Here is a 17,002-nt window from a genome sequence, read left to right on the forward strand (position 1 = left end):
CCAAGAGAGTGTGAGCTTGCAGCCTTTTGTCTCTTTAAGAATCTGTAGCAGGGAGAGAAGGTTGATGAATCGGTATGTTTTGTTTGTTTGATGTGAATGTTTGTATATTGGTGTTACTATTGTTTTGGGCTACGTTTTGTTAAGGTTCATCTTTCTGGGGAATTAACCATGTCTGGAGTTTTTAAATTATAGACACTCTGGAACTTTACAACAGAATCACAAGGACATTGATGCAATTCATATTACTTATTGCTGTTTTAAAGCATTTGATATGTTTTGCTGCCTGTGTATGAATAATATTCTTGTGCAGCTGTTTCAAGCATTGATGTTTCTGTCTGAAATTGTCATCTTTGATGCCCTAGTTTAAGTGATTTAAGCCAAACAGCTAACAAAACCTGGAGTCATGTTTTTCTGGCCAGAGGCATGATTCCAGGATATTTGATAAACATGTGCGGATTTAAATCCAGATACAAATTCAGAATCCGATCATTTTAATTCAATGGGATTTATTAGAGTTTGGGATATTTGATTTTGATTTGATTTATTGTCATGTACCGAAGTACAGTGAAAAGTATTTTTCTGCGGCTGAGGGAACATACACAGTATGTACATAGTAGGCAAAAAGAATAATCAATAGAGTACATTGACAAATGGTACATCGACAAACAGTGATTGGTTACAGTGTGGAACAAGGGGCCAAACAAAGCAAATACATGAGCAAGAGCAGCATAAGGAGTCAGGAATAGTGTTCTTACAGGGAACAGATCAGTCCGAGGGGGAGTCATTGAGGAGTCTTGTAGCTGTGAAGAAGAAGCTGTTCCTGTGTCTGGATGTGCAGGTCTTCAGACTTTTGTACCTTCTGTCTGATGGAAGGGTCTGGAAGAAGGCAATGTCTGGGTAGGAGGGGTCTCTGATAATGCTGTCTGCTTTCTTCAGGCAGCAGGAGGTGCATACAGAATCAATGTGAGGCTGGCAAGCTTGTGTGCTCAGTTCTCTACTGTACTCCCTATACACACATGACTGTGTGGCAAGATTTAACTCCAACTCAAATCTATAAGTTTGCGGATGATATGACTGTGGTGGGCCGTATCTCAAACAACAAAGATCTTGCGATCTTGGACCGAGCAGTTGCCATACCAAGCTGTGATGCAGCCAGATACAATGCTCTGTATGGCACATCTGTAGAAGTTCGTGAGAGTTGATGCAGACATGCTGAATTTCTTTAGCTTCCGTAGAGACGTTGTTGGTCTTTTTTGTCTGCTGCATCAACGTGAGTGGACCAGGACAGATTGTTGGTGATGGTGACCCCCAGGAACTTAAAGCTATCGACCATCTCGACTGCATTGATGCAGTCGATGATCAGTTCCGACATTTAGAAAGAAGTTGTTTCCGATACACCATGCAATCAACTGATTTATCTCCTTTCTGTACTCTGATTCTTCGTTGTTTGAGATATGGCCCACCACAGTCGTATCATCCGCAAACTTATAGATTTGAGTTGGAGATAAATCTTGCCACACAGTCATGTGTGTATAGGGAGTACAGTAGAGAACTGAGCACACATCCTTGCAGGGCCCCAGTGTTGAGGACTATTGTGGAGGAGGTGCTGTTGCCTATCTTGACAAATTGTGGTCTGTTGGTGAGGAAGTCAAGGATGCAACTGCACAGGGAGGGGTCAAGTCCAAGATTGCAGAGTTTGGTTATTAGTCCTGTCGGTGCGGAGCTGTAGTCTATGAACAGCAGTCTTATAAGAACATAAGAACTAGGAGCAGGAGTAGGCCATCTGGCCCCTCTAGCCTGCTCCACCATTCAATGAGATCATGGCTGATCTTTTGTGGACTCAGCTCCACTTTCCGGCCCGAACACCATAACCCTTAATCCCTTTATTCTTCTCGACTTGTTGTCGAGGTGTTCCAGTGTTGATTGTAGATCCAGGGAGATGGCATCTGCTGTGGACCGGTTGCGGTGATAGGCAAACTGCAATGGATCTAGACCGTCTGGGAGGCTTGCGTTGATCCGTCTTATGACTAGCCGCTCAATGCACTTCTTCATGATAACAGACGTCAAGGCCACCGGTCGGTAGACGTTGAGGCAGGCTACCTATCTATTTTGACCAATCCAATTGGATTGACATTGTGCGAAAACTTGTCAAGTTCAAAAAAAATTATTATTCCTGACACAACCAGAAAGAAAGCCAAAAATAAAAATCTGTGTTCAAAAAAAGTGTAACAGAGAGAATATTAAAGAAAGGAGTCCCTCATTGTTTCGAAGTAACCAGAAACACAAAGAGGGGTGGTGATGTAATGATGTTCAGTTGAAGACTTTTACTCAGCCCCTTTTCAAACGAACAGAGTATTAACCCTTGCCTGTTAAAGAAGTTTTTTTTTTTTTTTTACAGGAATTAGGAATTTTAAGTTTGAATTATGAGATATGTTCAGACAAATTAACCCAGTTTTCCCCAAGCGAACGTATCTTGCGTGTTTTATTTTACAGGTAACTGGAACTGGAACAAGATTTGCAGTAGGTTCAGGAATTTGAGAATTTATTTCATAGAATCATTGCATCACAGAATCACAACAGTGCAAAAAGAGGTCATTTGGCCTATTGGGTCTACACCGACCCTCTGAAAGAGCACCCTACTCAGGTCCACTATCCTACTCTATCCCCATATACCCACCTAACCTACACGACCTTGGACACTATTAGACAATTGATCATGGCCAATACACCACCCTGCACATGTTTGAACTGTGGGAGGAAACTCACGCAGGCACTGGGGAAAAAGTGCAAACTCCCCTCAGACAGTCACCCAAGGCTGGAGTGGAGCCCGGGTCCATGGGGCTGGGAGGCGGCAGTATTAAACACTGTGCCGCCCCCTTTGTAAGAATTTAAATTTTGCAGCAATAGTCAGTCTGATTTAAAATCCAATGAAAGGGGGGTGGCCATTCAGTGAGAAGTTGTAAAAGACAGAATAGATGGCGAAGCAGAAGGTCGCATCACCAGTCTTAGGCAAATCATTGCAACAACGTCAGCAATAGGGTTGCCAGATTTTACATGCCCCCTTCAACATACATGGCCATAATAATGGGAATTACTACATTGCCATACTGACCCAACAATGTGGTGATTATAAGTGACCTGTAGTCTGTTACTCTAACAGGCAATCAGCAGTTACTGTTGGATATAGGAAATCCATATCGAACACCCCTTAGTGCAGATTCTGAGCATGGGAAGATTGAAATGATCTCAGATGCTAGAAGGGCTCAAGGGGAGTGTCTATTACCTAAATGGGTGGGTTACAGTAGTTAAGGATGAGAAGAACAACCAAGTGGGATTTATGAACATTGAGGAAAGGAATATGTATGTGATGTGCAGATTGGCATCGAAGAAGTGAGTTGGGTAGGAGAAGAGCAATTAGAGGAGGTCATTGTGGCGGTGGGATACGGCGGAGTGAAAGAAGAGCCAAGAACAGGATGGACGATAGTTGAACAAGGTGGAACGGAATCAAAAGTGGAATCTATTTGATGGGTAATGAGAATGACGGTGATGTGGAGAGAATAAAAAAACTGACATTTAAAGGGATTTTAAGTGGACAATAAAAAGAAGGAAAACAAATCACATACACAGTTTAGGTGGTTTCCATGGACACAAGGACAAAACCTGTTTTGAAGAGGAGATGAACTGGACATTAATGACAATCGGAAAGCCAACAACACTTGTTTGAATTTGAGACACTTCTGGGATGTGAAAAGGCAATGCAATTTAGCAAGTTACCGTAAAAAAAATGTAATTTAAGACAAAGAACAAGCAAACAAAATGTTACTGCCTGAAATCAATTGGAAATGTCGGATTTCTGTTTTAAACATGAAGATATTTTATTGGACTGCAAGATTTCTCCAGGGCTCATGATTGGGACAGGATTAAGTAATTGAGGATAGACGATAGAGACGGAAATGAAAACAGGAAGTAGGAATTGGAATATTGGGTGCAATTCAATGGAATATTTCAATCTGGCATTAATATGAAGGGGTAAGTGGAGGCTAGTAAATTGATAAACCTTCTCTTGGTAATTCTGGTGTCCTTGTCTATGCTTTTATTTAAGAGAACAAAAGTTTGATACTCTGGCCACCACCCGAGGCATCTAGACCATACGTGGAGAGATAAGCAACAACTTTGATAAGATCACAAAAGGTTCAAGAATGTGTGGTATGACATTTGGGGCACTGCGTAAGCGTGCAGATGAGTTACGTGTGAACTAACTAATAGGCAGGAAATCAGTTCAAAGTAGACTCTTTCACTGCTTTGAAACTCCTTGCCATTATACATTGAAGAGCAGGTCACATGCATGCACAGTACTTGACAAACAGCATGACAGGAAATGGTCAATGGAGCCAATAGAGTGGAACAGCACGATTGAGTGATCAGGGCACTGACACATACTTCATAAAAGAAATTGATTTAGAATAATGGGATAGAATCAAAGATACTAATACCTGTCAAAGTGAGCACAATGAAGGGACAGGATAAACCTGGTGAGGAGTATCCACAAGATGGATAGATGATTGGAAAGCTAGAGTATATTTTAAGTCCATGCAGGATGTTAACTTAACTATATTGAGTGAGATGATCTACAAGTGGGGAGTGTCTAAAACAAAAGCAAAGAAGTGAATTTTCTCCCTGCACATATCACCACACTTATGGTTATAGAGAAAGAAAGTGACCAAGAATAATAATGAGATAAGGGGTTAAAGAGTAAGATCTCACCCTGTAAAAACTGGAAGCTTATTATAAGTGACTCAGAAGTTGAAATGACATCCACGTAGGAAGCAAGGAATGAAATTAATAACCTAGCCCAAGACCTGCTAGTGGGAGTTCGTTCAGACATCGAGGATTTAAGATTCGGAACTATTCCCCAACATTTATTGCACTCCCTGTACAAATTCAATTTTCTTCACTTCCACCGAGACAGACTCAACCAGGTGGGGTACAGAGAAAGGGGGCAGAGTTTATTGAAACAGGTCTGAAGGACCCATAAGGAGGACCTGACATATGTAAGCACTGCAGAACGCTGCCCAGAATCGAAAACACCCAGGGCAGGTGGTCTAACAAGCAATGCAGAGATTGCTCAAGTTAGGTACTCCAAAGAACAGACCTGTAAGGGACAATTACAGGTGAACCTAAGTGCCCAGACCCACCAGCCTGAAACAATTACCTGAAGCCACTCCTAAGGTTATGCCTCTCAAGACTTCCCGACCTCACCTCTTGCCTAATAAGCGCGCTTCCTAAATTTAAAGGATTGTAACAGTGTATCAGCTTGCCACATTCCAGTGTTGAAGGCTGTCCCTGAACAAAGGGATAATCAAAGGCATCTGTGAACGTGTCCCTTTGCTATTTTCCGCTTGCTTGCTCTCACGTGATTAGTTTTTTTTAATAAGAATCAAAAGGGGGGGCTGTGGGGAAATGTTGAAATTATGGGGAAATATTAAATCTTCAGAGTGACACATCAGCTTTTCAGAATCCAAACCGTAAATGTGACAATGTAACAATGTAAGTGCAGCCAATAAGTTAGATGCAAGTGTAAATATTGGTATAAAATGCTGAAATGGAGCACCAGTCAGGAGTCACAACTCAGGATTACTAAGCCAATGGGGGGACAAAGAAGGGGTGTACCAAAAATGCACATGTATAAGAAAGCTTGACCCTTTCGTGCGCATTGTTCTTGTCTTTGTTCTTGTGGTTCTTTTCTTTGTTCTCTTTCTTTTGCTCCTTTGGGCTTTTGATTTTTATTTATATCTGAAATTGTACTAAGTTTTGCAAATCTATCACCGGACTTTATACTCTTATTAGAAACTAAGAAATCCTACAATTTCATTCATGCAATTTCTCTCGAGGAAATTAAAAATCAGACAAACAGAACTGAAGGTGGTATCCAGGCACTCCTATGACACCGAAAGATCATCCAGTTCTGTTCAAAATGCTTTGAAAAGTGACACAAATCGCTGGAATTTTAACCAGAAAATTCAGTAATCTACGATGGCATGTGAAGTATACTGAAAAATGAGAGAGAGTTTGGTGATTCAAATATTAAAATAGCAACTTAAAATAAGCATTTTTGTTGAGTTTCTAAAATAGCTAATGGTTTTCATTAAGATTCTGGAATTCTACTCATCCTTCATCCCATTGTTTCCTTTATTGCTATTTCTTCTTGATTTCAGAAATGTTAAGTTACTGCATTGTACCTTTAAATGCATCCGTTGCACCAGGGGCACAGTTTTTATCAGGGTGAAACTTTAATGCCAGCTTTCGATAAGACCTCTTTAAATCCTCTTCATCTGCATTTCTACCAACTCCAAGAATTTCATAGTAATTCTTACATCTTTTAATCCTGCAAAGCATAACACAACAATTATTTGATAGAGTATGACCTAGAATAGACTATAATCTAGAAGAGTTTCCCTTCAGGGGCGAGGTGAAGAGGAAGTATTAGAAAAACAGCAAAGATACATTGTAGCGTGATTGTACATGTGTCTGTCCTTTGAGGTGCATGACAACAGTGGGAGGAAGTGGAACACTTTTTGCATTAAGTGCCAACAGATGGATTAAACCAAGTATTCATATAACTCCCAATTTTAGAAGTTCATAATTTTTTGATCAGGCAATACAGAGGAGGTTGAAGTTAATTCCAGGATGCAGAATAAACATCAGAGTGCAACAGGACATTATGAAAAGTCACAATGTAACAAGTAATCTTGTTAAAATTCACACATTAAATTTAAACTCTGCTGGTATAGTCATGGTAGTTGCACTTTTCTACAAGATTATGCCCCTGAAGAAACACATTCCCTAGATAATTTAAGTTATATTTGTTATGGGCCAGGGTATAGAGAACCCCAAAGTGTATCATGGTATTCACCTGACCCACGACTTTTACTAGATTGTGGAATGGGGAGCACATGGCCCACTCTACAGGTGTAGTACAGCAGAAATCGAAAAGTATTTTTTAAAAGCAAAACAATGTTCATTCTATGAACTCAAGTTAACCTTTTTAAAACAGTGAACATCTTAGCAACCATCAATTCAAATACAACCCCCAAAGAATACAACACTAAGTAATCCTTACTTTCCTTTTAACATCCATAAGACTTAAAAAAACAACTTTTAACAGAAGCACATCAGGTTTAAATTCACCACTGAGAACAGTTATCACTCTGAATTCACCAAATGATCAAGAGATAGTCTTTACATGGCAGAGAGAACAACATTACATCTTCTGTGGCTGAGTGCAGCTTCAACACTGAAACTAAACCAAAAAAACAGACACAGCCAAGCTTTTCACAAAGTGAAACTAAAAAGCAGAGCGAGAGCTCAGCTCCACCCACACTCTGACATCACTGTAGTAACTTTAGCAGACTACCATTTCTTAAAGTGACATTCTCGTGACACCTCCCCCCAAGAAAAAAAAATAAACCATCAACTTCAAGATGGTTTCATTTTTCACCTTTTCCCTATCCTTTAAGAAATGCACATAGTAAATATACTTTTTCGTTTCAAAAAACAACACACGCAAACAGGTATAATAATATAGTCCATTTTTGTTCTTCCTCCAACTGAACCTGCTTCTGTTCATCACATTCGTGACAAAGCATCAGCTGTCACGTTTTCTCGTCCTGCCACATGTACTATTTTTAAATGAAATGGCTGTAACAATAAACTCCAGCGAAACAGCCTTGCATTGTTATTCCGGAATCGCTCCAAAAACATCAACGGATTATGAAGAGTATATATAATGGTGTCAGACGGATTGCTGGTCACATAAATGTGAAAACGTTGCAAAGCCAGCACCAAAGTCTCCTTCTCAATCGTTGAATACTTTTTCTGGTGAGAATTCAATTTCTTTGAAAAATAACCAATAGGCCGCTCTAGCCCTTCGTCGTCGTCTTGTAGAAGCATCGCACCTACGCCCACATCACTCGCATCAACCGCCACTTTGAATGGTTTCATATAATTTGTGATGTCTAACACAGGAGCAGTGGTTAACACAGCCTTCAGGCCATTAATTGCCTGTTGACACTCCACTGTCCACTGGAATTTGTTACGCTTCTTGAGCAAGTCTGTCAGTGGAGCAACCACACTGCTAAAATTTGGTACAAATTTCTTGTAAAATCTACTCATACCAAGAAATTGCATTATTTCCCGTCGAGTCGAGGGTATCGGAAACTCCCCAATAATGTTTTCACATTCCGTGGAACCATTCGGTCCTGTCCGATTGTATGGCCAAGGAAAGTGACTTGGGCTTTTCCAAATCGATGTATACCACACAATTGGGTAATCCTGAAACAACTTTGTTCGTTAACCGTTGAAATGTGGCTGGGGCGATTTTCATGCCAAATGGCATAACTTTGAATTGGTATATACCATCTGGAGTCACAAAAGCTGAAATCTCCTTTGCCCTTTCGGATAAAGGTACCCGCCAGTAACCTTTAAGTAAATCCAGTTTGGAAATAAAAAACGATTGTCCACTTTCTCAAAGCAATCCTCCAAACGTGGGATAGGATAAGAATCCATTCTTGTAACTGCATTAACCTTTCTACAGTCCACACATAACCGTTGGGTACCGTCTGGTTTAGGTACCATCATGATGGGTGAGCTCCATTGGCTGCAACCCACTTCAATTATGCCATTTCTAAGCATACTCTCAATCTTGGTTAACGTAGGCCAATTTTAAAGGATGAAGTCTATCTGGATGTTGTTTGATAGGAACAGCATTTCCCACATCTACATCATGTATAGCCATTTTAGTATTTCCCAATTTATCTCTATAAACTTGCCCATGTGATATCAATAACTCTTTTAGGTCAGTCCATTTTTCCTCTGGAAGGTAACTCAACAAATTATCCGAATTTTTAAGAACATCCTCATTTTCCAATTTAATTTGAGGTATGTCAAATTTACAGTCATCTGGATTTGGTTTGTCACTTTTGAGTTAGAATCATTAAAATCTCCCTTTTCTCTCCTTCCCTTTCAAAGTATCTTTTAAGCATATTCACATGACACACGCGGTGAGTTTTCCTTCTATCCGGCGTTCGTACTACATAATCCACCTCATTTAATTTCCTTTCAATCTGATAGGTCCACAAAACCTTGCTTTTAAAGGTTAACCTACCACTGGTACCAATACTAAAACTTTATCCCCACTGGCAAAACTACGAACTTTGGATTTCTTGTCCGCTACCCATTTCATCACATGTTGTGCAACTTTTAAATGTTGTCTAGCCAATTCCCCTGCTCTATTTAATCGTCCCTTAAAATTTGACACGTAATCCAATAATGTAAGTTCTGATTTCTCACTCACCAATTTTTCCTGAATCAATTTAAGTGGTCCTCTTACCTCATGACCAAAGATTAGTTCAAAAGGACTGAATTTGGTTGACTCATTAGGTGCATCCCTAATTGCAAACAATAAAAATGGAATTCCTTTATCCCAATCCTCTGGATAATCTTTACAATAAGCCCTCAACATTGTCTTTAATGTCAGATGCCACCGTTCTAACGCTCCCTGCGATTCTGGATGGTACACAGTTGATTTACATTGTTTTAGTCCTAAGCTATCCATAACTTCTTTGAATAACCTTGAGGTAAAATTCGATCCTTGATCAGATTGTATTTTGGTGGGTAGTCCATATACAGTAAAGAATTTAAGTAACTCCTCCAAAATCTTTTTAGCTGTAATATTATGTACTGGAATGGCCTCTGGAAACCTAACAGACACATCCATTATAGTCAAAAGATATTGATTCCCACTTTTTGTTTTAGGAAGCTGTCCTACGCAATCAATTAGTAAAATTCCTCAAATGCTGAATGGGTATTAAAGGCGCTGGTTTTATCACTGCATGAGGTTTCCCTATCACTTGACATGTGTGACATGATCGACAAAATTTAACTACATCTTTATGTAGTCCAGGCCAATAAAAATGTTTTTGTATTTTAGCTTGAGTTTTCCTTACTCCCAAATGACCTCCCACTGGTACCTCATGTGCTTCTCGCAACACCTCCTTTCTATACCCTACCGGCAATACCACTTGATGAACTTCTGCTCACTTTTCATCCGCCTGCATATGTAAAGGTCTCCATTTTTTCATCAGGACATCACTTTTATGGTAATATCACCCTGGCATACACTCAAGATTCCTCTTCCATATATGCTTTCTGATACAGCCGTTTTATTTTTATATCTTTCTGTTGTAACTCCAATTTTCCTGAACTAAATATATCCGCCTCATCCTCCACCTATTCTTGTTCTTTTTCAACCATCTGATCAAAAATTGTTTCTGATAATTGCACTTCAAGGTCATCTTCACTCTTTGATTTCTCCTCGTCTTAACCTGTGACTTTGGGACCTTGTTACTACACAATCCGGAAAAATCCTAGGATACTCGTCCTTCAACACTTCAGTTGTCTGATTTTCTACTGGCTTATCAACCACAGTAGGCATCACTCTCCCCTGCGATCCAGCTATATCATTACCCAAGATAAACTGTATTCCTGGACAAGATAGTTTCTCTATTACTCCTACTACCACTTCAACACTCTTCACTGAACTTTCCAATCTTACCTTATATAATGGAACACCAATCCTCTCACCCTGAATTCCACATATTACCACTTTTTCTGCCAATATTCTTCCCAAACTACATAACTCCTCATCTCTTACCATTATAGATTGACTAGCTCCCGTATCTCTTAAAATTGTGACTTATTTACCTGCTCCTCCTGATACACATTAGTAAACTTTACCTACACAAGTAAATTCTTTAAAGAGATCTGGCACTTTCTTATCAATCACTTCTTGATCAGGCTTTGCAATCTGTTGCACCTCCGTCGCTTCACTTGGGCTTTCCTTTACCACTTTAACAAACCCCACTGTCTTATCCTGTTTTACCACATCAGCCTTCCCAGTGCTTTTCTTCCACCACCAGCACTGTGACTTTACATGGCCTAGTTTATTACAGTGAAAACATTTGAAACTTTTCATTTCTTTTCCATCCTCCTGGATTTATTTTTTAATCTGAGGTACACTCTCCTTATTATCTCCCATCAGATCACCTTTGCCTCTGCCACTTGAATCTTAGACTTATAGTGTCCTTCACAACCTTAGAATGCCCATAGTGCTTCGTGGCTAATGAAATGCTTTTGAAGTAGAATCACTGTTTTTTTGTTTAAAAAAAAAAGCAGCCAATTTGCTGCTAGTAAGGCTCCATAAACAGCAAGTTGGGAGGGGAATATAGGCTGGGTGCTTTGCCACCGGAATGGAACGGAAGTGAAAGACAAGGAAATGAAGTTCAAGGAAGACATATGCCATGCTATGAGCTTTTAAATTGGATCAGGACAGCACTGGCAAAGCCTTGGGAAAAAAATCTGGAAAAGTTGAAAAGTGGTGTGATTAAACCAAAGGTAAAAGAAGAAATTCATCTTCAAAATGCAAAATAAATAAATCATGAGCAGGAGTCAATAACTGACTAGATTAAAATAAAAAAGTCACATTACTACCAAGGTTAGAAGTAGCTGGGAGTGTTACAAGTTTCTTACTCTCAAGGCTTAGCTGTTTACAAGTCAAAGATTGCTTTGTGATTTAGAGCTTTATATAAATCCACAAAGGAAATACAACCTTGTAATATGCTCAAAAAAGCCCATTTATTTTTCATTTATAAATGTGACAGTATATTGACCCTCTTTATTTCTGATCTCGAAGCAACCTATTGCCTGACATTCAATCTTGCCATTCTTAACTAATCTACCAACTCTTGCTTTCAATTTGTTTATCTGCCAGTCAGAATTGCCCCACACCAGCACAGTTGAGCTTGAGAATTAGGCAGAACTCGGGGACAATCATACTGATCTTGAACCACTCTTGTTACGTCATTACTATGAAGTAAATCAGTTTTAAAAGAACAATTAGAATGAGCAGAAATGCCATGCAGACTGTAATACAACTGTATAATAAGAGGCACTTGAATTGTAAGGAGAAATTATTTTTTGCTTTTAAAAGGAACAGCCAAATCTTAATTTGATGTTTTTGCGCAAAATTTCAATAATTTCAAACAAGCAATTTAAATAAAGCACAGAAGCATTTTTTGCGCATTTTCAATTTAGATGGATAATTTAATATTCAGTCATTTTGAGTAGCGAATAGATTGCAATCCTCTTGCACAGCACCTCAACATTTCACACATTTACACAAACGTTAGCAGTATTGAATAAAAATGCAGAACAAAAAGCATTTGAGCAATACAATTATCATATTCTCACCTCCACACACCCTCCAGCTGTTCTTGAGTGTAACTCTTGGCAACTTCACCGATTCCTACAGGCGTATTCCCATTCACACACCTTTTCAATCTACTCGACTCACCAGTGACATCATCTGCATCCTGCGCAGAGTTCCAACCAGCTGAACTTCCGTTTCTAACTATTAATTTGATCAGTGCTAGAATTTAAAGAGAATAAACATCAAAAGAAAATAGTTTAACAGGGCTTTTTTAAAAAATGTTGCATGCGAAAATTAAAACTAGAAAAAATGTTATTTATAGATTCAAATTAGCTCAAATACTCATTTCACGTTCATAGAATTTACAGTGCACGAGGCCATTCGGCCCAGCGAGTCTGCACCGGCCCTTGAAAAGGGCACCATACCCAAGTCCACACATCCACCCTATCCCCATAACCCAATAACACTACCCAATGCTTTTGGACACGAAAGGTAATTTAACAAGCCCAATCCACCTAACCTGCACATCTTTGGACTGTGTGAGGAAACCAGAGCAGCCGGAGGAAACTCACACACACACGGGGAGAACGTGCAGACTCCGCACAGACAGTTACCCAACCCGGGAATCAAACCTAGGACCCCGCAGCTTTGAAGCAACTAAGCTAACTACTACGCTACCGTGATGTACACGGCATTTGGGCTACAATTCTATCTACCATAAGACATAGGAGAATTAGGCTACTTGGTCCATCGAGTCTGCTCCGTCATTCTATCATGGCTGATATTTTCTCAACCAAATTCTCCTGCCTTCGCCCCATAACCCCTGATCACCTAATTATATCAAGAACCTATCTATCTCTGTCTCAAAGACACTCAGTGATTTGGCCTCCACAGCCTTCTGTGGTAGAGTTCCAGATTCACCACCCTCTGGCTGAAGAAATTCCTCCTCATCTCAGTTTTAAAGGATCGTCCCTTTAGTCTGAGATGGTGTCCTCTGGTTCTAGTTTTTCCTACAAGTGGAAACATCCTCTCCACGTCCACTCTATCCAGGCCTCGCAGTATTCTGTAAGTTTCAATAAGATTCTCTCTCATCCTTCTAAACTCCAACAAGTACAGACCCAGAGTCCTCAACCGTTCCTCATACGACAAGTTCTTCATTCCCGGGATCATTCTTGTGAACCTCCTCTGGACCCTTTCCAAGGCTAGCACATCCTTCCTTAGATACGGGGCCCAAAACTGCTCACAATACTCCAAATAGGGTCTGACCAGAGCCTTATACAGCCTAAGTACATCCCTGGTCTTTTGACATGAATGCTAACATTGCACTTGCCTTCTTAACTGCCGACTGAACCTGCACATTAACCTTAAGAAAATCGTGAACAAGGACTCCCAAGTTATTATTATAATTAAGTCCCTTTGTGCTTCTGATTTCCTAAGCATTTCCCAATTCAGAAAATAGTCTATGCCTAAATTCCTCCTTTAAAAAGTGCATAACCTCACACTTTCCACATTGTATTTCATTTGCCACTTCATTGCCCACTCTCCAGCTTGTCCAAATCCTTCTGCAGCCCTCTTGCTTCCTCAATATTACATTATGGTCTACTATGGTCATACTTAAACAATGCAGAATGCCCAGAAACTTCAATTTAAAAAATTGATCATGAAAGTGGAATGAAGGAATAGAGAATAGAGAATAAATATTCCTTAAATCGTGAAAGTATGGGAAATGTTGATGTCCAAAGGAACTTGTGCGCCCTTGTCCAGAAGTCTCTGAAAGCTAACAGCAAGCAATTTAGGAGGGCAAATGGTACATTGGCCTTTATTGTAATAGGATTTTTTTTTTTTTTTTAAATTTAGTGTACCCAATTCATTTTTTCTAATTAAGGTGCAATTTTAGCGTGGCCAATCCACCTAGCCTGCACACCTTTGGGATGTGGGGGCGAAACCCACGCAAACACGGGAGAATGTGCAAACTCCACATGGACAGTGACCCGAGCAGAGATCGAACCTCTGACCTCGGCGCCGTGAGGCTGCAGGGCTAACCCACTGCGCCACCGTGCTGCCCGTATTGTAATAGGATTTGAGTACAGGAGTAAAGGTCCCTTCCTTTAATTGACAGAACCTTGGTGAGACTACACCTGGAGTATTGTACAGTTTTGGTCCTTTTACCCAAGGAAGAATGTACTTACCAGAGGGATTGCAGCAGAGGTTCACCAAACTAATTATTGGGATGGCGGGACTGTCTTAGGAGGAGAGATTGGGGAGACTTGGCCTGTATTCGCTACAGTTCAGAAGACGGAGAGGTAATCACATTGAAACTTCTAACATTCCCAAGGAGCGAGACAGGAACAATGCAAAAAGGATGTTCCCTCTGGTTGGGGGATCTAGAACCAGGGACACAGGGCTGGGTTCTCTGTTTTTTCCCACGCATGCGCACAGCGGCGGCCTCCAGCGGCCACGCCGTGCTCCATGGTGGACTCAGATCGTGGAGCTGGACATTAAAAATAGACCCCCCCCCCCGATTGGCCGCGCGCCTGACCCTGACCGTCCGCCCAAACATTGCCCGGCCATGTATAAGGCACGGAGAATGTAGCCCCTCGTCTCAGAATAAGGATATTTAGAACTGAGATGAGGAGGGACCTCTTCACTCAGTAGTGGACCTTTGAAGTGTCAGAAAGCTGACATTAAGCAAGTTCATGATAAATTTCTAGATCTAACTGACCAGTGGCAAATTTACCATGGAATTTACCATGCCCTGGCACAGGACCACCAACTGAAAGGGGGTTGCAAATTGCAGGAAAGTCTTTATATTGGAAATAAAGTTTAATAAACCAAACACAAAAGCCAAGGGCAATGCAAAGCGGAAAGGGATGAAAGTGAAATACAAAATTAAAATACAAGTGCTGGGCATCTCCGTGGCACTCGGGTCAGTATCACAGAGGTTAGTGGTTTTACAATAAGATGAAGAGCTGACAATTAAACTCAGGTGGGGTAAACAGGCAGTGTGTCAAATTAATGGCTGGTAAAAATGCCGGCTTGGCTATATAGGCAAACCTGTTCTTGTCAGTTTTATGGCCTCAGAACGGTTTAAGAGCAAGGTGGCAATCTTCATGCAAGACTGTCCTAATACCAAAAGTCTATTATATTGCAAAACTTAAAACTACAATGATCTTAACCCACAATCCTAAAATGAAACTGGCATAATCCAAAGCCTGCATACCAACTTACAATTTTCTCATAGTGAAATATCCCAAAATCTCTGCAAAGGAGCAAAAACTAAGCAGGGAGACAGCAGTGTTGGGAAAATTGAGCATGAACAGGAGGAAGCAAATGTATACAGTTAAAACAAGACTACCACATCGTCTGAATGATTTTGGAAGATAATATGAACACCGTGTTCAAACTAAACCCCAAACTATTACAGCCAAAATAATAATAATCTTTATTGTCACAAGTAGGCTTACATTAACACTGCAATGAACTGGAAAAGCCCTTAAGTCGCCATATTTCGGCGCCTGTTCGGGTACACAGAGGGAGAATTCAGAATGTCCAATTCACCTAACAGCACGTCTTCAGGGACTTGTGGGAGGAAACCGGAGCACCCGGAGGAAACCCACGCAGACACAGGGAGAACGTGAAGACTCCACACAGACAGCGACCCAAGCTGGAACCCAAACCTGGGACACTGGCGCTGTGAAGGAGCAGTGCTAACCACTATGCTACCGTGCCATCCTATCCCAAACCCAAATCATCAGAATCCTAAATTGAAAATATAATTAAAGTTCCACTAATCCGAGGCTCCAAGACAGAGTTTCACAATCCTAATGTCATTTGCATGTTTTTATTGAAAAAACCGATGGCAGTAGGCACGGACACCATGAATCAAAGATACAAAAATTTATTGGAACTGCTAGTGAACTAACCTCCCCTATAAAGTGAGAATTTTGTCTAAGGGAAATCATACAAAGATTTGAGGGCATCTCACATGCTGACAATTCAATATGTTTTGCATGTGGACAGGAAGTCTTGCAATACATGTTGAACACACAAAAAGTAGAAACTGGTTAAGCTGCAAAGGCTGTGCCTTGACACCCATAGTTTGAATGAATACTGAGCTAACCTATTTCTTCCAGAACATGCAAGTCTCAAGTAGCTGTCAGGCGAGGGAGACAAAGAGTCATATGGAGAGTTGTGGACTTGCAGCACCAGTGAAACATTTAGGGAAAAAGCTAAACTTCTGACTGAAGAGAAATTTAACAGTAAAAAGAATTATATTGTGTCCAGTTGAAAATGAAAGGAAGCTGGAATAAAGGACGAGTTGAAACTCGGGACGATTTGTGGCTTGGACAGGGCCAAGAGAGAGGGGACAAAACGAGGGCAGAAAATGAAGATGTGGGAGGGCAGGATGCACTTTATGGAGATGTCCAGTTTAGGCTGTGGACGGGAGAGAAAACTTGGCAGTCTGTATATGAGCACAAGTGATTCAGTCTTTGCACTTTTATTTCTTACTCATTTGTCATATTGGAGTTGTGTGGGGCAAATGGGTTCAACAGATTTATTTGGAATTTGCAGTACATTATCCTTCAAGAGCTGCAAGTGTTCCCATCCTTTTGGCTGTTGTGCAATATGCTGAATGAGTGGGACGCACAAAACTCTGTTTTATAGAACATGGCAATGGAACACTGGAGCCCAGAAGGTTCCGTGCCGGGGTGCTTCTTACAGTATTGGTTGTTCCCG

General features: G+C 40.6%; 1 protein-coding gene across 2 annotated transcripts in view; it reads right to left on the minus strand.

Annotated features, from left to right (window-relative positions):
- The window catches only part of dnajc18 (DnaJ (Hsp40) homolog, subfamily C, member 18), a 70,457-nt gene that overhangs the window by 30,486 nt on the left and 22,969 nt on the right, over positions 1–17,002 (minus strand). For both annotated transcript variants that reach the window (XM_072512220.1, XM_072512221.1), the window contains exons 2-3: positions 12,307–12,484; positions 6,240–6,385 (exon numbers count right to left, since the gene is read on the minus strand). In XM_072512220.1, the coding sequence (XP_072368321.1) occupies positions 6,240–6,385; positions 12,307–12,484 (324 nt within the window). The remainder of the gene's footprint in view (positions 1–6,239; positions 6,386–12,306; positions 12,485–17,002) is intronic.

Source organism: Scyliorhinus torazame, chromosome 7, assembly GCF_047496885.1.
Source record: "Scyliorhinus torazame isolate Kashiwa2021f chromosome 7, sScyTor2.1, whole genome shotgun sequence".
NCBI lineage: Eukaryota > Metazoa > Chordata > Chondrichthyes > Carcharhiniformes > Scyliorhinidae > Scyliorhinus > Scyliorhinus torazame.